This window comes from Peromyscus eremicus, chromosome 12 (genome assembly GCF_949786415.1).
Source record: "Peromyscus eremicus chromosome 12, PerEre_H2_v1, whole genome shotgun sequence".
In the NCBI taxonomy this organism is placed as follows: Eukaryota; Metazoa; Chordata; class Mammalia; order Rodentia; family Cricetidae; genus Peromyscus; species Peromyscus eremicus.
The window spans coordinates 77,302,074-77,327,961 of record NC_081428.1 but is presented as its reverse complement, the minus strand read 5'-3'; the positions used below and the strand labels follow the sequence as shown (position 1 = coordinate 77,327,961).

General features: G+C 41.3%; 1 protein-coding gene across 4 annotated transcripts in view; it reads left to right on the top strand.

Annotated features, from left to right (window-relative positions):
- LOC131922917 (sperm-associated antigen 6) overlaps positions 1–25,888 on the top strand; it is a 142,348-nt gene that overhangs the window by 74,806 nt on the left and 41,654 nt on the right. For all 4 annotated transcript variants that reach the window (XM_059277757.1, XM_059277759.1, XM_059277756.1 and 1 more), the window contains exons 5-8: positions 12,221–12,426; positions 13,825–13,998; positions 14,930–15,082; positions 18,357–18,548. In XM_059277757.1, coding sequence (XP_059133740.1) covers positions 12,221–12,426; positions 13,825–13,998; positions 14,930–15,082; positions 18,357–18,548 — 725 coding nt within the window. The remainder of the gene's footprint in view (positions 1–12,220; positions 12,427–13,824; positions 13,999–14,929; positions 15,083–18,356; positions 18,549–25,888) is intronic.

Sequence of the window (25,888 nt, the reverse complement as noted above, 5' to 3'; positions counted from 1 at the left end):
CCTGGCCTCAGCAACTTTCCTTAGCCACGTGGGAAAATTCTACAAACCCTTTACTCCTGTGTCTGCCCTGACTTTAAAGCAGGGACCATGTGGCAGACGCCGCCACCTTCTGCTGCTTGCCTGGCATGGATCCTGGCCCCTTCTTGAATTACATTTACATAAGCCTTGATTTGTTGTTGCTCTTTTTTATTTTATTTTAATTTTTATTTTGCAATACAATTCAGTTCTACATATCAGCCACGGATTCCCTTGTTCTCCCCCCTCCGACCCCCCTCACTTTCCCCTCAGCCCACCCCCATTCCCACCTCCTCCAGGGCAAAGCCTCCCCCGAGGACTTAGATCAACCTGGTAGACTCAGTCCAGGTAGGTCCAGTTCCCTCCTCCCAGGCCGAGCCAAGGGACCCTGCCTAGGCCCCAGGTTTCAAACAGCCAACTCATGCAATGAGCACAAGACTTGGTCCCACTGCCTAGATGCCTCCCAAACAGATCAAGCCAATCAACTGTCTCACTCATTCAAAGGGCCTGATCCAGTTGGTGACCCCTCAGCCATTGGTTCATAGTTCATGTGTTTCCATTTGTTTGGCTATTTGTCCCTGTGCTTTATCCAACCTTGGTCTCAACAATTCTCGCTCATATAAACCCTCCTCATTCTCACTAATTAGACTCCCAGAGATCCACCTGGGGCCTAGCCATGGATCTCTGCATCTAGATCCCTCAGTAGTTGGATGGGGTTTCTAGCAAGACAATTAGGGTGTTTGGCCATCCTATCACCAGAGTAGGTCAGTTCGGGCTGTCTCTCGACCATTGCCAGCAGTCTGTTGTGGGGGTATCATCCCTAATCATCAGGGAAATGCAAATCAAAACAACTCTGAGATACTACCTTACGCCTGTCAGAATGGCTAAGATCAAAAACACTGAAGACACCTTATGCTGGAGAGGATGTGGAGCTAGGGGAACTCTCCTCCACTGCTGGTGGGAATGCAAGCTTGTACAACCACTTTGGAAGTCAATATGGCGCTTTCTTAGAAAATTGGGAATCCATCACCCCCAAGATCCAGCTATACCACTCTTGAGCATATATCCAAGGAATGCTCAATCATACACAAGGGCACTTGTTCAGCTATGTTCATATCAGCATTGTTTGTAATAGCCAGAACCTGGAAACAACCTAGATGCCCTTCAACTGAGGAATGGATAAACAAAATGTGGTACATATACACAATGGAATACTACTCAGCAGAGAAAAACAATGACATCATGAGGTTTGCAGGCAAATGGATGGATCTAGAAAAAATCATCCTGAGTGAGGTAACTCAGACTCAGAAAGACAAACATGGTATGTACTCACTCATAGGAGGATACTAGATGTGGAACAAGGATGACTGGACTGCTACTCACATCACCAGGGAGGCTACCTGGAAAACAGGACCCCAAGAAAGACACGGGGATCACCCAATGACGGAGAAATGGAAGAGATCTACATGAACAGCCTGGACATGGGGGGGGGGGGTAATGAAGGGCGAGGGTCGAGGGAAAGAGAGCTTGGGGGAGTGGGAGATCCCAGCTGGATCAACAACAGAGAGGGAGAACAAGGAATAGGAGACCATGGTAAATGAAGACCACAGGAGAATAGGAAGAAGCAAAGTGCTAGAGAGGCCCACAGAAATCCACAAAGATACCCCTACAACAGACTGCTGTTGTTGCTCTTTAGCAACAGATAATTCCTTAGAGCAGTTCTTTCAGCAGGTGGGGTCTTGCCCCGAGGGCACTACTCCTTTTATTCCCTCTCTCCTTATCTCTTTCAGCACAAATCTTACTCTAACATCAATGTTCCTGATGCTCTTTTCTCCTCAAACGGGGCATTTTGTATTTCTTTTGCTCTGCTTGTTCCTTTTCATTGTAAATCTGCATAAGAGTGTTTACTAATGACCATATGGTAGCGTCAGTGTTAGGCTACCTTGAGATCTCTGCCAACAAAATTAATTTAAAACTCTTCTATTTAGCTTCAGGCAGATTCTTAGGACAAGAGCAGAGAGCAACCACATGCTTTGCCAAAATATCACAAGAATGGTCTCCAGCCCAGTTGCTGATATTGTTCCCCTATGAAACCTCTGGAGCTGGGCCTCCACAGTTTGCATAGTTCTCAGCACTATTGTCTTCCATGGTCCTAATAGGATGGTTCATTAAGCCTACTTACATTTCCCAATTGCTTTCCTAGTTCAAAGTCCCAAAGTCTTCCATTTCCCTCAAAATAACAACACAGTCAAGACTGTCACAGAAATACCCCACTCCTAGTACCAATTTTTGTCTTACTAACTATTCTGTTGTCATGAAAAAAATACCAAAACAAACAAACAAAAAAAACCATCATGACCAAAACAACTTACAGAAGAAAGAGTTTCCTGGTGGCTTACAGTTTCTGAAGGTGAGTCCATGACCATTGTGTCAGGGAGCATGGTGGCAGGCAGGCATAGTGCTTGATGTATGGAACTCTCAGTAGCTGAGAGTTCACATAATCTACAACCACAAGGCAGAGAGAAAGCTAACTGTGGAATGACATAGGCTTTTGAAACCCCAAAGCCCACCCCAACATACATACTTCTTCCAACAAGGTCATACCTCCTACTCTTCCCAAAATAGTTCCACCAATTGGGAACCAAGTATTCAAACATATGAGCATATGGGGGTGGGCACTCTCATTTGAACCACCACAGGCACCACTCCCTGGGAAGTGTAAGATAACTAGCTAAGCATGAGCCTGTGTGTGAGGTAGAAAGCAGTGCTCCTACACAGTTTTTGCTTAAAGTTCCTGCCGTGACTTACCTCAATGATAAACTGTAACTTGTAAGCTTAAATAAAGCTTATCCTTCCCTTAATTGTTTTTGATCAGAAATGAAGTTAGAACAACAGTCCACAGGAAAAAAGGAACTATACTGTGTAGATGCAACCAACTGTCTTATTAAATAAGAAACACAGAACCAATGCAAAGAAGAAAGCCAAGAGATCAGAGCTAAGAGCCTTACCAGTCTGCTGCAGCTAGCCTCTTCAGCCAAGAGAGACCTACTTCCTGTGTGTTTGTCTTTATATAGACTTTCTGTTCTGCCTTCTCATTGGTTGTAAACCCAACCACATGACTGCCTCATCACTGCCTGTTTGTACAGACCTCCAGATCTTCTATGCTTGGTGTTGAGATTAAAGGTGTGTGTCTCCAATGCTGGCTGTATCCTTGAACACACAGAGATCTACCTAGCTCTGCCTACCAAGTGCTGGGATTAAAGGTGTGCACCACGAATGCCCAGCTCTGCTATGGCTTGCTATTAGCTCTGACCCCCAGGCAACTTTATTTATTTAACATACAAATAAAATCACATTTCAGTACAAATAAAATATCACCATATTTCCCCTTTTCTATTTTAATAAAAAGGAAAAAGGTTATAACTAACATAAGAAAAACTATATACAAAAGTTTGTAACTAGAGTTTTCCTGCCTTGCCCACAGTCAGGACAAATCTTTGTCACCCGCTAGTCCCACAGCCACTCAGACCCAACCAACTAAACATAGAGACTTATATTGCTTACAAACTGTATGGCGATGGCACGCTTCTTTCTAACTGTTCTTATAGCTTAAATTAACCCATTTCCATAAATCTATACCTTGCCACGTGGCTCGTGGCTTACCGGCATCTTCACATGCTGCTTGTCATGGCAGTGGCTGGCAGTGACTCCCCCAGCCTTCTGCTTCCCAGAATTCTCCTCTCCCCTTGTCCTGCCTATACTTCCTGCCTGGCCACTGACCAATCAGTGTTTTATTTATACAGAACGATATCTACAGCAATACTGTATTTTGCTAGCTTACATATTTTGGGTGCCCATTTTGATCTTTTTATTTTATTTTATTTTATTTTTAATTTTATAATTAATTTAATTTTACATATCAGCCATGGATTCCCCTGTTCTCCCTCCTGCCTCCCCCCCACCCTCCCCCCAATCCACCCTCCCTATTCCCACCTCCTCCAAGGCAAGGACTCCCTTGGGGATTCAGCTCAGCCTGGTAGATTCAGTTGAGGCAGGTCCAGTCCCCTTCTCCCTTCACCAAGGCTGAGCAAAGTGTCCCTGCATAGGCCCTAGGTTCCAAAAAGCCAGCTCATGCACTAAGGACAGGTCCTGGTCCCACTGCCTGGGGGCCTCCTAAACAGTTCAAGCTAATCAACTGTCTCACTTATCCAGAGGGCCTGATCCAGTTCCATGGGGGCTCCTCAGCCATTGGGTCACAGTTCATGCATTTCCACTAGTTTGGCTATTTGTCCCTGTGATTTTTCCAATCATGGTCTCAATCTCTCTTGCTCATATAATCCCTCCTTTCTCTTGCCTATTGGACTCCTGGAGCTCCACCTGGGGCTTGGCTGTGAATCTCTGCATCAGCTTCCATCAGTCACTGGATGAGAGTTCTATCATGACAGTTAGGGTGTTCGGCCATCTGATCACCAGAGTAGGTCAGTTCAGGCTTTCTCTTGACCATTGCCAGTAGTCTATTGTGAAGGTATCTTTGTGGATTTCTGGGGACCTCTCTAGCACTTTGCTTCTTCTTATTCCCATGGGGTCTTCATTTATTATGGTCTCTCTTTCCTTGTTCTCCCTCTCTGTTCTTAATCCAGCTGGGATCTCCTGCTCCCCTAAGCTCTCTTCCCCCCAACCCTTGCCCTTCATTACCCCACCTCACATCTAGTTTGCTCATGTAGATCTCATTCATTTCTCTGTCATTGGACGATTCCTGTGTCTTTCTTAGGGTCTTCTTTACTAGGTAGCCTTCCTGGAGTTGTGAGTAGCAGTCTGGTCATCCTTTGCTTTACATTTAGTATCCACCTATGAGTGAGTACATACCATGTTTGTCTTTCTGAGTCTGGGTTACCTCACTCAGGATGATTTTTTCTAGATCCATCCATTTGCCTGCAAACCTCATGATGTCATTGTTTTTCTCTGCTGAGTAGTACTCCTTCAGAATGGCTAAGATCAAAAACACTGAAGACAGCTTATGCTGAAGAGAATGTGGAGCAAGGGGAACACTCCTACACTGTTGGAGTGTTGCAAACTTGTATAGCCACTTTGGAAATCAATATGGTGCTTTGTTAGAAAATTGGGAATCAATCTGCCCCAAGACCCAGCTATACCACTCTTGGGCATATACCCAAGGAATGCTCAATCATACACAAGGGCACTTGCTCAGCTATGTTCATAGCAGCATTGTTTGTAATAGCCAGAACCTGGAAACAACCTAGATGCCCTTCAACTGAAGAATGGATAAATAAAATGTGGTACATATACCCATTTTGATCTTATAGGTGGCTTTAGATAAATGACCCAGGTTACTTTACAAGTAAGCTAATTGTCTTAAAGCATTTTACTTAAGATAGAATATGTGATGGTCCAAACATAATGATTTGTGGTATAATGCTATGTCTCTTTTGGCTTTATGGTATAGTTTTGTCAACATGGTGACCATTAGTCACATTTGACTTTGTTCATATCAGCTGTGACTAGTGCATTTTTCACCTTTAATTCAACTAAAAACTGATTCTCAATTTAAATATTTAGATTAGCCTCTTTTTCTTTGATTATTATCATTATACACATATACATATATATACATATATGTGTGTAAATATATACACACAACCTCCCCAGTCTGGTTTTGTTGTTTGTGTGCATATGGTTTCAGGGCTGACCAGTTTGTACTGGATAACCAACTGGGGGACTCATCCCTGGGAGTGACTAAGTCTCCTTGTTTCAGCAGTCGTTCATTGCCTGTAGTTCTTTGTCTAGGAGTGAGACCCCAGGAGATTTCCCCCTACTGAACAAGCATGTCTATCGATACTGTCATTGTTCAGGTGTTGTCTATGCGGCATTTCTAGAAGAGGCAGTCCTCACAGTAGACTTCCTGGCTCTTCCATGTGTTCTCTGAGCCATAGATGCAGTAGCTGTAATACAGATGTATCCACTGGGGCTGGGCTTTCCACAATCCAGGAAGAAATGAAATAGCTAAGTAGTACCTCAAAAAGTGTTCATCATCCTCAGCAATTAGAGAAATGCAAATTAAAACAGTGTGAGATTTCATCTTACCCCAGTCAGAATGGCAAAGATCAGCGGAAACAATGAACAACAATGCTAGAGGGGATGTGGGGAAAGGGAATCCCCATTCACCATTAATGGGAAAGCAAACTGGTGCAGCCATTCTAGAAGTCATTATGGAGAATCCCAACAATAGTAAAAATAAATCTACCATATGACCCAGCTATGCCACTTCTTGGCATCTGATCAAAGGACTCCACATCCTAAAATCTACAGATACTTGCTCAGCCACGTTCATTAATGCCTTTTTCACAGTAGTTAGGAAATGGAAACAACCTAAATGTCCTTCAACTAATGCATGGATAAAGAAAATATAGTACATATGCACTATGAAATACTATTCGGCTATAAGGAAAAATGAAATCATGCAAATTGCAAGTAAATCGATGGAACTAGAAAAGATTATATTAAGTGAGGTAGCCCAGACCAAGGAAGACAAATACTGCATGTTCTCACTCATCTGCAGTTCCTAGTTCCACATCTTCAGAAGTTAGTGTATGACCTGGAGTGACCACAGAAGTCAGGGGCTTGAGAGGGGAAGAGCAGGATGCGGGCTGTGAAGTACTTGCTCTGGAGCTTCTTTTACTCAGCCTAGTTTCAGCTGTTGACGTGAAGTGTGGGCTGGAGGAACAGTTCAGCGGGTAAAGGACTCTGCACCAACTCTGACGACCTGAATCTTGAAAGTTATTCTCTGACCCACGTGTGCACATTGACCTCTCTCTCTCTCTCTCTCTCTCTCTCTCTCTCTCTCTCTCTCTCTCTCTCTCTCTCTCTCTCTCTCATGCATGCTCAAAAACAACAAAAACCAAACCAAACAACAACAACAACAACAACAACAACAACAACAACAACACATGGCTTCAAGACTTTAAAGTGGAAAGACTGTCGTTTTTTCCCGTCCAGAAACCCTTCCATAGGTGATTTAAGAAAGCATAAAATGGAGGCATTCTTCTCTGCTTTGTTCTCCTTTCAGCCAACGTGAGTTAGTTCTTTATATATACTTTTTATTAAAAACATTTTTCATACAATATATTCTGATCATAGTTTCCCTCTCCATGATATTTCTAGATCCTCCCCATATCCTCACCCACCCACTCCACACCTTCTTTCTCTCTCTTAGAGAACAAGCAAACAAACACACCAGAACCAACAAAAAGAAAGAGAGAAAGAAAGAAAGAAAGGAAGAAAGGGCACAGGAATCTCACACAGAACCCATAAAAACACTAAATTGGAAACCATAATGTTCAAGCAGAAATCAAGTAAGATTAAAAATGCCCAAACAAAGCCATATGAGACAAAAGTCTACAAAAATAACATCGAGTTCATTTTGTGTTGGTCATCTACTGCTGAGCCTGAGGCCGCCCTTAAGTGTGGTTTATATACCCAGTGAGACTCCGTTGAAGAAAACCCATTTTCATTTGCAAACAGATGACAACTGGAGATAGCTTCTTGGTTAGGGATGGGAGCTCTTGTTTACTTCCCTGTCTCAGTGCTCGAACCCCACGGGCTTGAGCCTCTGCAGGCACTGTGCATGCTGCCATAGTCTCTGAGATCATATGTGTGTCCGTCCGTTGTGTCTGGAAGACACTGTTTCCTTGGAGTCATCCATCCCCTCTGGCTCTTGCAGTCTTTCTGCCTCCTCTTCCTCATAACTCCCTGAGCCCTGAAGGGAGGGGTTTGACGAGACACACCATTTGGGACTGAGTGTCCCAAAGTCTCTCAGTCTCTGCATATTGTTCAGTTGTGGGTCTCTTTGTTAGTTCCCATCTAGTGCAAGAGGAAGCTCCTCTGGTGATGTCTGAGTGAGACACTGATCTGAGTCAATTCTAATGCTGCTCATCCAGTGTTGGCGCTAACTTGATGAATATTGTTGATCTTCAAAGTCCTCCCTTTTACCTGTGTTCTCTTTTGTAAACCTTAAGCTTGTACTGAGACTTTTGACTATTAAAGGTAAAGATTTTGATCCATTTCACTTTACAGCTGTTGGTTCAAAATCGGTACAAGTCAGTCCAGTCCCAGTGTGTTAGGAAAAGAACCAAATAAACCAAAAACTCCAGGCAGGTCCTATGGAAGCACAGACATTTTAAGAGTTATGAAGTAAACTCTTGTTTATCCCAGTTTCACATATTGCTATTATTTAAAAATGGTATGTGTATCAGCCTTACAGTTCTGTTAGAAACGATTACAGAAAGCTCCAGGAGATGGAGAAGTGTTAGGGGATGGCATCTCGTGTGCTTCCTGCAGCTCAGGGGGGAGCAGCCTGCCTTGTTCCTTTACCCACAGTGATGAGGTAATCAGGGGCAACTAGTCCTGTACTGAAAACACTGGGCTGTCAGAGACTACGTTAAGTTCTCTAGCTCCATGTAATAAATGGCTTAATATTCATGCAAGTTCATTCTCTATTACATCTAAAAATGCTAACAATGAAGTAACTTTTAACATTTAAAAGTGTAACATTTTTGGGGCCCAGCAGGTAGGGGTTGCTGCTAAGCCTGACCACCTAAGCTTGATTAACAGAACCCACGTAGTCAAAGCAGACAACTGATTCTACAAGCTTTCTGCTGACTTCTACATGTATGTCATGCACACACACACAAACACACTCACATACACACACACAAAATAAATTAATAAATGTAAAAGATAACCTTTTAAATTAAATAAGGGCATAAATAAAAGCAGCAACTAAAGTACGAATAAATGGATGTTTCTAGTATATAATACTAATTCTTAAAAATTTGTGTACATGTATGAGTCTGTTTGAGTATATGTCATATATGTAGGTGCCCACAGAAGCCTGAAAGAGTGTAAGACTCCCTGAATCTGGAGTCGTGAGCTGTGTGCTGTGGGTTCTGCAAAGCAAACTCTGGTCCTCTAAAAGAGCAGTTAGCACTCTTAACCACTGAGTTATCTTTCCAGTCCTAGTAATTAAAAAAAAAAAAAACCTTCATGTAACAGGCTTTTTTTTTTTGGACTGCCAGCCCCCAAATCATGACACAGAGACTTATTATTAATTATGAATGCTTAGCCTTAGCTTAGTCTTGTTTTTAACTAGTTTTTTTTTAAACTTAAATCAACCCATTTCTATTAATCTCTGTGCTGCCTGGAGGCTGGTTTACCTCATCAACACACTTTCCATCCTGGTTTTCTGCTTCCTCCATGTCTGGCTGGCTGGCATCCTTTTTCTCTCTGCCTGCCAGCCCCACCTATCCCTTCTCTGCCTAGCTATTGGCCATTCAGCTTTTTATTAGACCAATCAGGGACCTTAGGCAGGTATGGAAAAACAACAACACATCCTTACATAGTTAAACAAATACAACACATCTTTACTTAGTTAAATATTCTATTTCACAACACCTTCATTTTTATTTTAGGTATTTTCTTGCATGTATGTCTGTGTACTACATGTGTGCTGTACTGTGGTGGCCAGAAGAGAGTGTTGGATCCCCTGGGACTGGAGTTACAGATTGCGTGAGCTGCCATGTTGCTGCTGGGAATCAAACCTGGGTCATTTTAACTGCTGACCTATCTTTTTAGCCATAATAGTAGTAATTCTTTAAATTAAAAATTCTTTAAATTATCCTTAAAAAGTATGATCAAATACCCTGTGATGCTTAGTTTTTTTAATTAGTGCTTGAGAATTTCATTCAATGTGTTTTGATCATATTCACCCCTCCTTCAGCTCCTCCCAGATACACCAACTCTTCCTTCCATATCTACCCAAATTTGTCACTTTTTTTTTTATCCATGAAGTTCAATTTCTGCTGCTCATATATTCCTGATGCGTGGCCTTTAGCTGGAAAATGCTCAATTTACTAGGAGATATACTCTACAAGAAAACCAACTCTACCTCTCCTAGAAGCTATCAATTGCCAATAGCTTCTTGGCTAGGGATGGGACTTCTTGTTTACCTCCCCTCTCCATGTTGGGATTTGTCTGGCTAAGCTTGCACAGGTCCTGTCTATATAGACTGTGATAACTGCTGTGAGTTCAAACGTGCAGCTGCCCCTATTATGTCCAGTAAAGCATAAAATGTGGGGGTTGGAGATTTAGCTCAGTGGTAGAGCACTTGCCTAGCAAGTGCAAGGCCCTGAGTTCGGTCCTCAGCTCTAAAAAAAAAAAGGATAAAATGTGTTGGAATATAAAGAGAAATAATTTGTTTTACAAAAGATGTTTATGTTTTCATTAATGGTTTATTTGTTTATTTATTTATGCTGAGGGTGCAACCCAGGGCCTCAGTCATGCTTGGCAAGTGCTCTGCACTAAACTCCATCTCCAGCCCTAATTGTACTTTTAAAGAGTTGTAGTTTACTTTTAGAAACCATAAATGAAACTGGAAACACGTGAGTTGGTGAATTAGTATCATTTTCATGAGAGAAATGTTAGGCCTGTTGCATTCCAGCAGACACATATTAAGAAGATATAATTTAAGTCAAATGGACTTTTTTTGTTTAACTTGAACTTTTTAGTTTTTTGATAATTTCATACATGAAACTGCATTTTTATCATTTTTACCCCCTTTCCCCATACATCTCCTACCACACACTTATACTTCCTCTCAAATTCATGACCTCTTCTTTAATTATTGTTGTTTCACACACACACACACACACACACACACACACACACACACACACACCATATTGAATCTATTTAGTGTTGCTCTTCTGTATGTATACTTAAGGCTGAACACTTGATATTAGGTAACCAATCAGGGAGCTTGTCCATGGAGAAAACTGATTCTGCCTCTCTCAGCAACCAGTGTTTGCCTGTAGCTCTTCATGTAGGGTGGGGTCTTAAGAAATTTCCCTTATCCATTTTGGTATGTCAGCTTGTATCATTATTATGGAAGTCTTGTTTTGGCAAGACCTATATTGTTGAGGTTTCACAGGTACAGTTTGCCTAGAAGACACAATCTTGCAGCAGATGTGCTGGACTTCTGGCTCTTACAATCTTTCTGCCACCTCTTCTGTGATTTTTTTCCCCCTGATCTTCAGGTATAGGAGTTGCAATGTGGATATATCATTTGGGGCTGGGGTTCCCATGGTTGGTCAATTATTCTCCACATTTAATCAATCATATCAATCATGATCTCTATAAAAATTTCCTTTGCCAAGTACAAGGACAAGCACTTAGAATACAGTTATAGATTGTATTGGTTTGGGAAAATGGCGGGGTCTAGGGTCTCTATAACCTCTCTAGCCAGTAGTAGCTGTTTAGGGCTACAGTACCTGCCATGAATTCTCTCCTATTGATCAGACCTTAAATCTAATTAGACAGCTGTTGGTTACCCACAAGATAAAAGCACCACTATTGCACTATCAAGGATATCTTGTTGGGTTGGACATTATTCTGGTTCACAAGCTTTGCGGCTGGTAGCATTGTTGATTGCTTTTTTTTTTTTTTGGCCACTTGCATAGCACCTTCTGATATTGTGGGAGCTAGTCCTCAGGTACAAGGCTTCAAGGTCAGTTCTAGCTAGATTCTACTAAGGTCAGTGTTTGAACTGTGTGGTGTGAGTTTCTCTTTGAGTCAGGGCCCCTAATAGCATAGGCTAACCTTAAACTGACTATGTATCTGAGGCTGGCCTTGAACTCCTGAACTTCTTGCTTTACCTTTTTGTTTTGTTTTGGTTTGGTTTTTCAAGACAGGATTTCTCTCTGTAGCTTTGGAGCCTGTGCTGGAACTTACTCTGTAGATTAGGCTGCCTTTGAACTCATAGAGATCCACCTGCCTCAGCCTCTCGAAGAGCTGGGATTAAAGGAGTGAGCCACCACTGCCCGGCTTTGCCTTACCTTTTTAAGAGGCATGTGCCACCATGCCTAATTGTCAATAACTAGCATAGAATATGAATATTATATTAGTGAATTATATAAATAATGCTTGGAGTTCTTTTTTGTTTCTCTCAAGTGGATGTTGTGTGTGAGAGAAATGGCGATTACCTGCTCCATCTCCTGACTTAAAATGCAGCTGTCTAGAGAGTCAAATATACCGTCATCCTTTTTATTTGCTGTACCTGTCAGTATGAAAAATGGCTTGCCCAAGAGTCAGTTACCCATACTCACTCACTCACTGTTTTTTCTTGGACCCACAGAATTATCTCAAGCTGTGGTGGATGCAGGAGCAATTCCTCTTTTAGTTCTCTGTATCCAGGAGCCAGAAATTGCTTTGAAAAGGATTGCTGCATCTGCCCTCAGTGATATTTCCAAGCATTCTCCAGAGTTAGCACAGACAGTGGTGGATGCTGGAGCTATTGCTCACTTAGCCCAGATGATCCTCAACCCTGATGCAAAATTGAAGGTAATAAAACTAGGGTTAAGAGACAGACAAGACAGTGCTTTTATAGTCTAAGAAAATGAAAATATGTACATACTGATGTTATATAGTAAAAAGAATTAGTAAATATAATTGAAAACATACAAATATGTTATTTAGTTAGTCTTTTAATATATGAAAATAATGCTATAAGGATTATACAGTAAAGATATGATTGGGAAAACTGTGTTTCATTTGTTCTACTGCTTTGATTAAAAAACACCACAACCAAAAGCAATGTGGGGGAAGAAGGGTTTCTTTAGTCTACAGGGTAGAGTCCATCACTGAGGGAAGCCAGGGCAGGAGCTCATGGCTGGAAACTGGAGGCAGGAACTGGACTGGAGACCACAGAGGAAAGCTGATTACTGGTCCGCTTTCCTGCTTGCTCCTTTCTTATACAGTCCAGATGTACCTGCCTAGGGATGGCATTGCCCACAGTGAGTTGAAGCCTCCTACGTCAATTAGCAACTAAGAAACTGCCTCACAGATATGTCCATAGGCCAATCCAATCTGTTCAGTTCTTCATTTAATGTTCCCTCTTCCCAGGTGACTGTAGGTTTGTGTCAAGTTGACAGCTGAAGCTAACTATGACATTCCATTCTTGTCAACTATGACATATAAGCACATCATGTTAAACTGTAACCTTTTCTTTCTTGTTTATCCCCCAGATCTAACATTAATATAACATATTAATATATTATAAATATAGAACAACTTCTAAAGTCCCATAACCTTCAGAAACTCCAACACTTTAAAACTTCACTGTCTTTAAAAATCCAGAGTCTCCTAACTGTGGGCTCCTGTAAAAAATGTCACTTACTTTTCTTATTCCAAGATGGAAAAACCAGGGCACATCAGAGCAAAGGAAAACCAAACTCCTACAGTATAGCTCAGTGCCTGATATCTTTGATTGACTCCTGTCTTCTGGTCTCCAAAGGTAGTTCCCTAGCTCTGCCGTCGGCAGCACACACAGCTTGTCTGGTAGGCGCAGGCCAGCTTCACTCCACACCTGCCCTGTCCTTTGTAGCTCCAATAAGCTGGAGTCTCTGCTGTAACCGAGGCTGTCTCTTCACTGATGGCCTCTCCTGGCCTCTTCAGTAATTCTGACCCTGCCCCATGGTGCCCAGCCTCAGCTTTGCCCAATGACCCCTTCAGTCCTAAGGCTTCCACTGCAGTGAAAGCTGTGCCTTCACCAATAGCTTCCTGGCCTCCCCTCAGGGAGGCTCCAACCCTGCCACACAATGCCACACCTCAACTGCTCTCCGTAATTTCTTCATGCCTAGGAAGCACTGCATGGGAATATTATAAGTCTTTTAAAACTACATCTGAATTATAAGGTAGACTATTGGATTCTGTATAATGTTTCTTTTTTTTCCTCAACAGCGTCAAGTCCTTTCAGCTCTCAGTCAAATTGCAAAGCATTCTGTGGACTTGGCAGAGATGGTTGTTGAAGCAGAGATTTTCCCCGTTGTGCTCACCTGTCTGAAGGACAAAGATGAATATGTGAAGAAAAATGCTTGTACTTTAATTAGGGAGATTGCAAAACATACGCCCGAGGTAAAAACAAACCAACAGCGGAAAGGGAACTTCAGGTTGCAATTATACTTAGTTTTAGTGAGCACCTGTATTCCTGGCCCCTGCCCACAAGGTGACTGCAGTCCCCTCTCTCAGGTGGTGACACTCACAAGGCAACTTGTACATTGCTGAATGTTCTGCAGGCTGTAAAATGCCCTCCAGTGGACAACCACTGGATTGTATAATGTAATTGGAGTTTAAAATCTAGCTTCTAATCACTTCTAGCTTTCCATTTCTAGGTGTAGGGACTGTGGGCCTCTGCCATCCCTAGCATTTTATGTCAGCTAGGAGCAATGAAATGATATGTTACATTTCTAGGTTGGTTCAGACCACAAAGATTCCCTGGCCTGTATCAGTACTGTAGATTTACATGGGAAAAACAAACACAAAGAAAACCTGTGTTCATTCTGAAGTTTTACCTTTTCTGTGCAAGTGTTGCTTAACCACTTTTAATTTTATTACATGTAAATTTATTACATATTGTGCTTCATTGATTTTTTTGCATGAGATTTTCCATAATTGAAGTACACTCAGCTTACTCAGTTACTAGTCATTGCCAGCAAAGGGGCAAGTGGGTTAGACTGTCCCAAGTGTCTGAGCTTTCAGCCGTTAATATTCGCTGAGTAATTAGCTAGTTATGAGCTAGCTCTAAGCTTAGTGTCTAGGTGAAGGATTTTAACATCCACTATAACAGGGATAAAGCTTGTCCCATTGATGTGAAGAAAACTGAATTACAGAATAAGGTTCCTCTCAGTGAGTGTACCTGTAAACACCAAGAGTGTTATACTTGTGTATCTCTTTAGAAAGTTTCTCTAAGTTATATTTCAATTTTATCAGTTTTATTTTAAGTCCTAAATAAAGTGTGGTCAATAAAGATCATCTTACATAATCTGGGCTTTCCTTTTTTCCTCAGCTTTCTCAGTTGATTGTTAATGCAGGAGGTGTGGCTGCCGTGATTGACTGCATCGGGTCCTGCAAAGGGAATATACGGCTGCCTGGCATCATGATGCTGGGTTACGTGGCCGCTCACTCTGAGAACCTGGCCATGGCGGTGATCATCTCCAAGGTGTGTGCTCTTCACTTGTGGTGATGTAGTTGGCTGTTCTATGGTGGAACCATAAATGGATGTTCTCCATCAGAAGAGAAAATACAACTGAACAGAGCAAAACTTACCCATTTCCCCAGTTGTTTTACTGTTGAATTCAGTGCTTGTCTCCTAGAGTGAACCTTGAAGAAAGGTTGAGGTAATAGGAAATGTTGTCCTATTCAGTGTCTGGTATCAATAATTATTACCACCTTTGAGTATTACAGTTATGTGAAAATTATCTGTTAAGTGTATATAGATACACACACACACACACACACACACACACACACACACACACACACACACACACATATATATACACATGGATATTAATTTGCCCTCTCAGAACTGGTTTCCTTCCTCAGGTCCAGGTTGACAGTGCACACGGCGGCGGACAGCAGTGTTTGCTCTTGTTTCTTTGCTCTGGGGGATTTTTTTATTTTTATTTTTTGCCTTACATCAATCTAAGATTTCGTATAAACTCACAATGTAGTGCAGCCTGGGGCCATAGTAGATGCTCATAAAATGTGTTGGCGCAGAAATATCGATCTCCTGAAGAATGCTTCAGAGGCTGTGTAATCACAGTGTGTGGTGAGCCTCTGAGGTGTCTGGTCTCGGCAGCACACAGGATGTGAGTGCTTTACCATTCCACTGATCAGAATATGAGCAGCCTCTGCCCTTCTGTCCTGCTCTGCTGCTGCTGTTCTTACGTTATCACAGGTGTTGACAGTGACTAGAGGAGTTGGTGCAAGCTTTTGACAAGGGTCTTCGCTCCTTGGTTTCCACGTGGGGACAGTGATCAAAGTGCAATTGCTAACTCCTGGGCTGCAGCTCAAGCACCCAGGAAGCGTCCCCTCAGCGGCCAGCTTTTCCTTTGGTGTTTCGCTTTCTTAGCGATCAAAGTGGTGGCAGTAGTTTGAGACAAAGCACAAAGCCGCATAGCACTCTCTCCTTGTCCTAGTGATAATGCTTAATTTTTTTAAACAGTTTATTTTTGTTTTGTTTTGTTTTGTTTTTGCCAGGCAGTAGTGGTGCATACCTTTAATCCCAACACTTGGAAGGCTGCATCAGGCAGATTGCTGTGAGTTCAAGGCCAGCCTGATCTACGTAGTGAGTTCCAGGAAAGCCTGGGCTACACAGAGAAACCCTGTCTCAAAAAACAAACAAATAAAACACCATTTTTAAAAATTTTTGAGATTATAATGTAATTACATCATTTCCCCTTCTGCAGACCAATTTTCTAATCCCAAATAGTCAGCCCTGAAAACATATACATACAAGCAAAATTACACCAATGGGGTAGATTTATTTATGTATTTAGGAATACATACATGCGCACACACATACACACATACACACATTAACAGCAATTAATGAAAAAAAGAGACCATGGCCCCATGGTACTGGACCAGGCCCTCTGGATACTTGAGACAGTTGTTTAGCTTGAACTGTTTGGGAGGCCTCGAGGCAGGGGGATCGGGATTCGTCCCTGGTGCTTGAGCCAGCTTTTTGGAGCCTAGTGTCTGAGGTGTCACACCTTGCACAGCCTTGGTGCAGGGAGGAGGGGCTTGGACCTGCCTCAGCTGACTGTACCAAGATCTGCTGACTCCCCATGGGAGACCTTGCCTTGGAGGAGGTGGGAATGGGGGTAGGGTTGGGGGGTAAGAAGAGGGAGGGGGTAATCTGTGGTTGGCATGAAAAATGAATAGAAAATCTCATAATAATAATAATAATAATAATAATAATAATAATAATAATAATAAAAGAGACCATGAATTTGAAGGAGAGCAAGGAGGGTTGTGTGGGGAAGTTTGGAGGGAGGAAAGGGGAGGGGAAGCGATGCCCAGTGTTCAACGGCAGTCTGTAACTCTGTGTCATGGCACATTCATAACCAGTGAGCCTGTAAGGCAGAGCTGGGACTGGGTCCATGAGCTGTCTCCCTTTCCTCTTCTGCCTCTGTCTGGTTAAATCTACAAGGATGTGCTCTTTAGAGCATCACTTCACTCTGAAGAAGGTCTGAGCTTTTGTACTGGTGGACGCAGTGTGTAGTTGTAGGAAAGAACAGATGGAAAAATATGGTAGATATCTTCAGGAAACTGAACTGTAACCTAATAATTTTAACCTTTACCTGGTGTCATGGCCTTCTGATACTGAGAGATTTTCTTTCTTTCTTTTTTTTTTTTGGTACTGAATTTGGGGTAAAGTCTCAAATTAGGAAAATATGCTCACCAAGAGTCTGGAATTAGAATTTGATTTATTTTCCTTTGATACATGAACTGTGATGTGTTTGAGATATTCTAGGTAGTTATGTTTTTATTATTAGTTAACATTAATGCTTAAGATATAAAATATAAGCATGTTCTACTAGTATAACAAAAGGATTCATTCCTGCTGAGGCATTCAATCATGTTAGGATGAACAAAACTGTAATTAAGTTGACATAAGTAAATAAATAAATAAATAGATAAATAAATAAATAAGTGCTACTTCAAGAAAGATATTAGTGGGATATATTCCACTTGCCCATATTATTAAATTTTTATTCTATCATAGTAATGTTGTTCTCAGATTTACTGTAATTGGTGAAAATTAAATTAATGTGTTTTGTGTGTGTGTGTCTTGATGAAGATTAAACTCAGGGTTGCATATATGCTAGACCAGGGCTCTTGGCTATATCCTCAGTCCTTGGTTAACCTTTTTAAAAAAAGATTTATTTATGTATTTTATGTACATGGGTATGTATGTCTGCATGTATGCCTGCACACCAGAAGAGGACATCAGATCCCACTATAGATGGCCGTGAGCCACCATGTGGGTGCTGGGAATTGAATTTAGGTCCTCTGGAAGAACAGCCAGTGCTCTTCAGTGCTGAACCATCTCTCCAGCTCTGCATTGTTAACATTTTAAACAAGGGAAAATAAGGGCTTTACGATCCTAAACAGTTTTAGTTGGTCACAGTAGCGTTGGTTTTTGCCTGGTGTGTGGCATGTGTTGTTCCTTTGAATGTCCCTCCATTGGGGAGTAAAAACTATTAGAGATACAAGGATAATCAAGTTAGCTTGTTACAGATACAGTTTGGTTCTAGCCACATAACTGACTTAAATGGCAGGCCTGATGATGTGCCGTTACTTGAATCACTCAGGAGGAAGGGATGAAGGCCAAAGTGACTTACTTAGTTGTCTGAGAGACAGGGTAGATTCTACAAGTCTGCTCTAGATTTGTATATAACACTTGCTCTTTGGGTCCCTGGCAGGGTGTACCCCAGTTGTCAATCTGCCTCTCAGAAGAACCAGAAGATCACATTAAGGCTGCTGCTGCCTGGGCCTTAGGACAGCTGGGAAGACACACGCCAGAGCACGCCAGGGCTGTGGCGGTCACAAACACGCTGCCAGTTCTGCTGTCTTTGTACATGTCACCGGAGAGCTCTGAGGACTTGCAGGTGAAAGTGAGTATTTAGTCTTTATGGTTTGGGAAGATGGGTTATATAGGACTAGTTCTTTTTTGATGTGTGATTTAAAATCTTTTAACTTTCTGATGGACAATGTTGTTTTTCTGAAACAAGAAATAAATTTAAAGTCAAGTGTGGTGGTACACACTTATAGTCCCAGTACTCCAAAGATAGAAGAGGAGGTGGAAGAGTTCAGTGGTCTCTGGCTACACAGAGACTCCAAGGCCAACCTGGGCTACATGAGACCCTGTCTTGAAAATCAAAAGGATTGAGATCATTTTCCTTTAAAAATGGATTAATCATGTGTTTTAAAAAACATTCTCTATATCAAGTTGTTTATAAAATCAATGTTTTTTAGTCTATATTTCTGTTGATATTTTCTATGAAGAATTATTTTCATGCAATCTTATTAAAATTTTTATTATGTTTGTCTTATTATTTGTGCATGTGTGTATTTGTGTGCACGTGCACACCGTGGTGTATATGGGGAGGCCAGAGAACAACATGTGGGAGTCGGTTCTCTCCTTCCATTGTATTCAATGTTCAGTGTTCCCTGCTGATTAAACCCAGGTTTTCAGACTTGGCAGCAAGTGCCTTGACTCACTGAGCCATCTCATCAGCCCCAGATTTCCTTCCTCATGTGTTTGAGTTTATCAAACGTGGCTTATTTAATAGAAATTAAGTATTTGCTTTCAGCAGCTTCTCTTTATATTAAACTTTTTCAATTCATGACCTCTTTTTTTATTAGATATTGTTACATGTATGTATGTATATGTATATATATATGTCTATACATTTATATTCCAGAATATAACCTGCTCAGTCTATTCTTTATAGTGTTACTCCTATGTATGTCTTCGGAGATGGCCATTTGGTATGGGATAGTCAATTGGTATGCTCTTACTTGGGGAAGACTCTTTCTCCTGCTCTCAGCATTGTTGCTTATAGTTCTCTATGTAGGGCTGAGGCTTCCTGGGCTTTCCCTGGCCCACTTTAACATGCCTATTGTTATCCTTGTTTGGCTCATGATTAGGTGGTCACATTGGTGAGACTTCATGGGTGTAGCTTTGGACATCCCTAGAAGACACAATCTCACAGCAAACTCCCTGGTCCTCTGACTCTTACAACCTTTCTACCCCCCATTCCATATTTCCCAAGTGTTAGGTGAAGGAGTAGAGGTATCCTTTGGAGCTGGGCTACAAAACTCTGCAGTTTGATTGGTTGTGGTTTTCTCTAATGGTCTCTGTTACATAGAGAAGATTGTGATGAGCAGAGAGGACCACACTTATATCTGAAAATTTGGAACTAGGAGCTGCTGATGAGAGAGTGTTTGTCTTTCTAGGTCTGATTTACCTCATTCAATATGATCTTTTCTAGTTCCATCCATTTACCTGAAAAGTTCAGGATTTTATTTTTCTTTACAGCTGAATAGCATTTCATAGTGTATAGTTATCACATTCTCATCATCCATTCATCAAAGGAAGGACATTTAGGTGGTTTCCATTTTCTAGCTATTGTGAATAGAGCAGCAATGAACATGGCTGAACTTATCTGTGCAATAGGATTTTGAGTTCTTTGGGTATATGCCAAGGAGTGGCCTAGCTGGGTCATATTATAGATTTCTTTTTAGCCTTTGAGAATTGTCTACACTGATTACCAGACTGCTGCACCAGTGTGCAATTCTACTAACAAATAATGAGGGTGTCCCGTTCCCCACACCCACTCCAGGATTGGTTGTTGATTGTTTTGTTGATCTTTGCTGTTATGACTGGGATAAAATGAAATCTCAATGTTGTTTTAATTTGCATTTTTTAATTGCTATGGGCAATGAATATTTTGTGAGATATTTCTTAGCCTTTAAAATTTTTTTCTTTTGAGAATCCTTTGTTCACATTTCAGACCCATCTTTCAAAGGGGACATTTGTTTTTCTGATTATTTTTGAGTTCTTTAAAGATTCTGGATGTCAGGTGCAGAGATAGCAAAGATTCTCTTGCATTCCGGGGACTTTCTCTACATTAAGCTGATTATTTCTTTATCTGTGCAGAAGCTTTTTACTTTTACAAAGTCCCACTTGTCAACTGCTGGCCCTGGCCTTTGAGCAAATGGAGACCTATTCATAAAGTGCTTTCCTACAACTATAACATGTAGAGTGCTGCCTGTTTTCTTCTAGCAGTTTTAGGTTTCACATTTAGGTCTTAATTAGTTTGGATATGGGAGCTGGTTTTCAGGTTCCTCATGGCTTTACCCAGCAGGTCCACATAGAGAGGATGATTAGGACCATGGGCCTGAGTGCAGGTGTCTGAGATGGTCTGCACTTGGCTGTGCTGAAGGGAGGTCTTTTGCTCCACCCCTTGGCATCTCTATAAATACCCTGGGGCAGAGACAGTCAGGGCCCATTGGAATAGGTTCCAGGCCCTCTCGAGGCTATCCTTTATTTTCTATCTGTTTATCTCCACAATCTAAATCCTTCTATCTAATATTTCCTGCTGCTCACACTCAAGAAAACTCTGGGGAACTGTGAGGTTGGTGGGTAAATGCCCCACAGAATGGTGCCATGAACAGGGACTAAAGAAAAAAGAAAAAAAAAAAGGACTAAAGACAAAAAAAGGGGGGACTAAAAACAAATGAACAGGGACTAAAGACAAAGTAATAGGGACTAAAGATAAAGGAAAATAATAGTTTTATTACAGAGTTTTTGGCGAAAGTGTGAGTCAGCCCTGCCAGTGGAAAGTGGCATGCCAGTGTTATGTATATTTGAGGGGCAGGGGTTTTATCCTCGAGAGAAAAGGAAAACGGACTGGAAGGATGTCCGATGCTGTAGCACAAAATTCTCTTCTGTCAAAATTTTCTATCTTCTATCCCTTTCTCAATTTCTATCTGTGAAAAATAAGTATAAGGCATAGGGTAGTAATATAGTATAGGAAAAACTTACAAGTGTAAGATCGTGTAGAAAAAAATAAGTAAGGTAACTAGACAGAAAAACTCTTCAATTTTCTAACTTTGGGGGCTATGAATGCAAACTGGGAAAAAATCTTTGAGCTTTACAGGTAGTAAAAAAGCTCTTCTTTGAGCTTATGGGGAAGAAAAAGTTTCCTATGGAAGCTTTTGACCTGGGGACAGCTGAAATGCTAAGTCCGAGCGGCAGGAGAAAGTGTTTTCTCCCTGAGGCAAAAATGCGGGTGTAAAAAGCCAAAAAGTTTAAAGTTCAGAAGTTTTGGGAAAAGTTAGTGTTTCTCTTTTGGGGAAAAAAATCTTTCTCTTAAACTGAAAGCTTTTCTTGGAAAATTTGGGGGAAAAAATCTCTCTAAAAAGCTTTAATCTTTCTCAAAAGCTCTCTTAAAAAACTTAAACTAAAGCCTTTAACTTTCTCAAAAGGACAAAAATTAGAATCACCTGAAGATATTAATATGGGGACCACCTGTGATTAGCTCTAAGGGAAAACAACTTCTTAAGACAGCAGAACCTCTCCAAGTTCTTTCAAGCTTTAAAAATCCTCCCTGCAATGCAGGAGACAGGGATGGAGTTCCTAAAAACCTCTCTTTTAAGCTTTTTCTCTTCAAGCTAGTAAAAGACAGAGGGTCAAAGTACCCTGAGGGAAATGCTTGGGAGAGTAAGGGTAAACAGCCCAATAGGGCAGGAAACTGTTTACTGGGAAAAGCAAAAAAGCCAAGCTTACAGCGGAGCTGAGGCATCAAGGGTTTTGTTTGAGTGTTTCAGAATGAAAAGGTGCTCCTAAGATCCCCTGGAGCAATGCAAACTCTGTTAGCATTGTATCCTCACTTCTGACCAAAAACCCAGAGGCGACTGGCCAGCGTCTCTGAGTTGGGGTGCATTTCAGGGATACTAGGGTTCCTGCAGTTGTAAACTTCCTGGAGCACAGCTGAGGCAGAAGGTGCAGAACCCAGGGGAAGATTGCTAATGAACAACCAAAACTAAAGCCGGTGGGAACGGCACAGTTGTCCACTTTCCTACAAGTCCCGGGTTGATAGGTCCACAGCTGCAAAAAGAAAACTGAGAAAAGCTTTCCTATCAGAGAAAGGACCTTTCTGGGAAAACAGTAAAGCTGAACTGTGTCTGAAGCAGTTGTGCTGCTGAGTCAGAACGCTGTCTGGGGAAAGAGCCCAGCCAGGGCAGAGCAGAACTATCCAGGAGTAAAGCTTTCTTTTCTTTCAGAGAAAGCATCTCCTTGAGAAAAGCTTTGTTTCAACTGACTCCCAGTGAGATGAGGGAGTGTAGCCCTAAGGGGTGATTGCCTCTGGCATAAGCTCTGTCCTTGAGCACACTGACAAACACTGGGGGACTGGGCCAGGTGAAGGCCTGATAAAGCAAAACACCTGCCCTAATGGGAGTTTAGAGGATGGCAAAAACCTCCCCTGTTAGAAAAGCAGAAGCTTGATTTTCAGTCTGTATGCAAACCACACAGACTCCGAAAACAGAAATGGACAAAAAGCCCCTACCTTCAGTAACAGGAAAAGCTTCCACTTTAGTGTCAAAAACTGTTTCTGGGGCAGAGGGGATAAACTGAGACTGAACTGGGAAGTGTCAGGGAGAAAGACTCTCTGAAGAAACGGAGAAGGGACAGATTCCTCCCCAGAAAATGCATGACCTGACAAAGCTGCTAGAGTTTGAGGCAGATTTGGGGGTGGGTGGGGGTGGAGGGGGTCCTACCTCCAAAGGCAGCTAGCAGAGGAACAGAGCAGCCTGAGATATCTGAAGCTCTGCATCTGGGGGGAAATGAACAAGCAAAATGAGAATAAAATCAGTGGGAGAAAATCTCTCTGAAGGAGCTATGGAAAAACTCTATTGTAAATGTTTTTGTTTTTCACTGACTTGCTAAGGCAAACACAAGCCCCGAGGAAAGTTGCTATCAGGAATGCCAGCCTCAATGCCGGGGCCAGTGTCAAATGAAGGAGAGACACCTGTTAAAGCCAGCTGAGGAGAGAACAGAAATCTCCCAATGTCCCATAGTTGTAAATGTAAAATGCTTGTTCAAATCTCCCATTGCAAAAGCAAAAAACTTCATTCAAACCTCCCAGGCAAGAATTTGTAAGCAAGTCCAGTAAAAAAGAACCAGTTGATTCTCAGACCCGAAAAGAACTATGGGAAATGGAGTCCATAAGCTATCTCTTAAGAGTGAGCTGATGAAGAGAAATGCATTCTGGGAAATGTAGTTTTTCAGCTAAAGATGGCAATACTGTCCAAAAACTTTACAGCTCAGAATGAAGTTTCTTCTCAAAGCAATGCTAGAAAGCTTAATTTTACCTCTTGAGAACTCAGATCAGACAAAAAGCTACCTATAAGAGCAAACAAGCCACTTTAAAATCCTTAAAAACAAGGGAAAGCAGTTTATACACTGAATGTTGTCTTAGATATGAAGAAACTTATGTGAAATTAAAAATTCTTTACCTCTTGAACAAACAGCCTGCAATGAGTGATTTTTTTGCAAATCTAATAAGTGGATAAGAAACAGGCATTCAAAAAAGAAATGACTGCTTTATAGACTGGAAACAAACTTCAGAAAAGCTGTCTTAAAAAAATATTTGCTTCACCTGAGAGTTCCTTATAAGAAATCAATGCTAAATATTACAGCTGCTAATAATGATAACATCAGGAGTTAAAGCTAATGAAGTGAAAATACTAAATCCTGAAAATGCTTTTTCTCAAAGTAAGCTAATGAAGGAAATGTTTCATGAAAGAACATCTATGTTCTTGACTCCTTTGTATAGTAACAGTTTTGGTGAAAATATTGGAACTAACAACAATCAAGTCAAAATGTTTCAACCAATTCAAGACGCTATTCACAAAAGAAAGCTGCCATGCTTTGTGGGCCATATTCGAGCTCACTCCAATCTTCCTTTAGCTGAGGGTAATGCGATGGCTGATAAGTTAACAAAGATAGTAGCATTATCCCAAGTGGAAATGGCTCAACAGTCACATGCTCTTCATCATCAAAATAGCAAAAGCTTAAGGCGGCAATTCAATCTTACCACAGAAGCAGCTCGTCAAATAGTTAAATGATGTGGGGTATATCCAAAATATTTTCGGTCCCTCACTTAGGGATAAACCCTTGAGGTCTTCTTCCTAATCATCTATGGCAAATAAATGTTACTCATATTGCAGAATTTGGCAAATTAAGATATGTACATGTTGACACTTATTCAGGATTTTTAATGGCTAGTGCACAACCTGGGGAAGCTACAAAACATGTAATTATGCACTGCTTGAAGTGTTTTTAGTATATGGGTATACCAAAAATTATTAAAACTGATAATGGTTCTGGATATAGTAGTAAGGCATTTCAACAATTTTGTACCCAATGGGAAATCATACATAAAACAGGTATTCCTTATTATCCTCAAGGACAAGGTATTGTAGAGAGGGCTCATAGCAGTCTTAAAATACAACTTCAAAAAATAAAATTAAAAAAGGAAGAAATTTACCCTCAATCATCACATAATGCATTAAAATCATGCTCTTTTTGTTCTGAACTTTTTGAATATGGATGTCCGTGAGCAGTCTGCTGCAGATAGATTTTGGCACAGTGGCACCTAAGCGACTTTTGCTCAAGTGAAATGGAAAGATCCCTGCTCGGGATTATGGAAGGGTCCTGATCCTGTGTTAATATGGGGTCAAGGACATGTTTGTGGTTTTTCACAAAAGGAGAATGAAGCTCGGTGGTTACCGGAGGTCTGTCTGGTAAGGAGCATGAAACTAAGGAAGGTCAGCTCCAATGACGTTCCTATAAAGGAACCAGAATGAAAGTGGCTCGATTAGTGTTTCTGAGGTTTTGTCACTGGTTAATGCAAACAGTGAGGAAATAGAGTTCGGAGCTGTGCTGCTTTTGGCTTTACTAGCTCCTTTAGAAAAATACTTTATATCACCTAATAGCTGTGCAGTATTTTGCATAAAGCTTTACAGCAGCTAAATACGGTAATTTCACCCTCAGCGTGAAGTGCAGTTTTTTGGTAGAACAAACCAAAAGTACTGCTGTAATAGAAATGTTTGTCTGAATTGAAGCACTTAGGGGAGCTATTATGAATTTGGGTGAAGGAACAGCCTCTAGTTAAAAACTGTCTACCGCTAACAGTGCATCTCTGCCAGTTCCAGAATGGCTGAGAGAACTTGGCAGCTTTGGGGTGTGGCTTTCCCGAGAATGTTACAGTCCTCTAGCAATAAGTATCACAATTCTATAATGACAACACTCACTAAATCCCAGTGTTTTATAGCAAAGCTGACTATAAACTCTAAACTTTAGAAATGATGTACGTATTTCCTGTCTAGTTAAGAGAATCTTTCTAATAGAGATAGTGATAATAATCAAGAGTAAGAAGTAGAA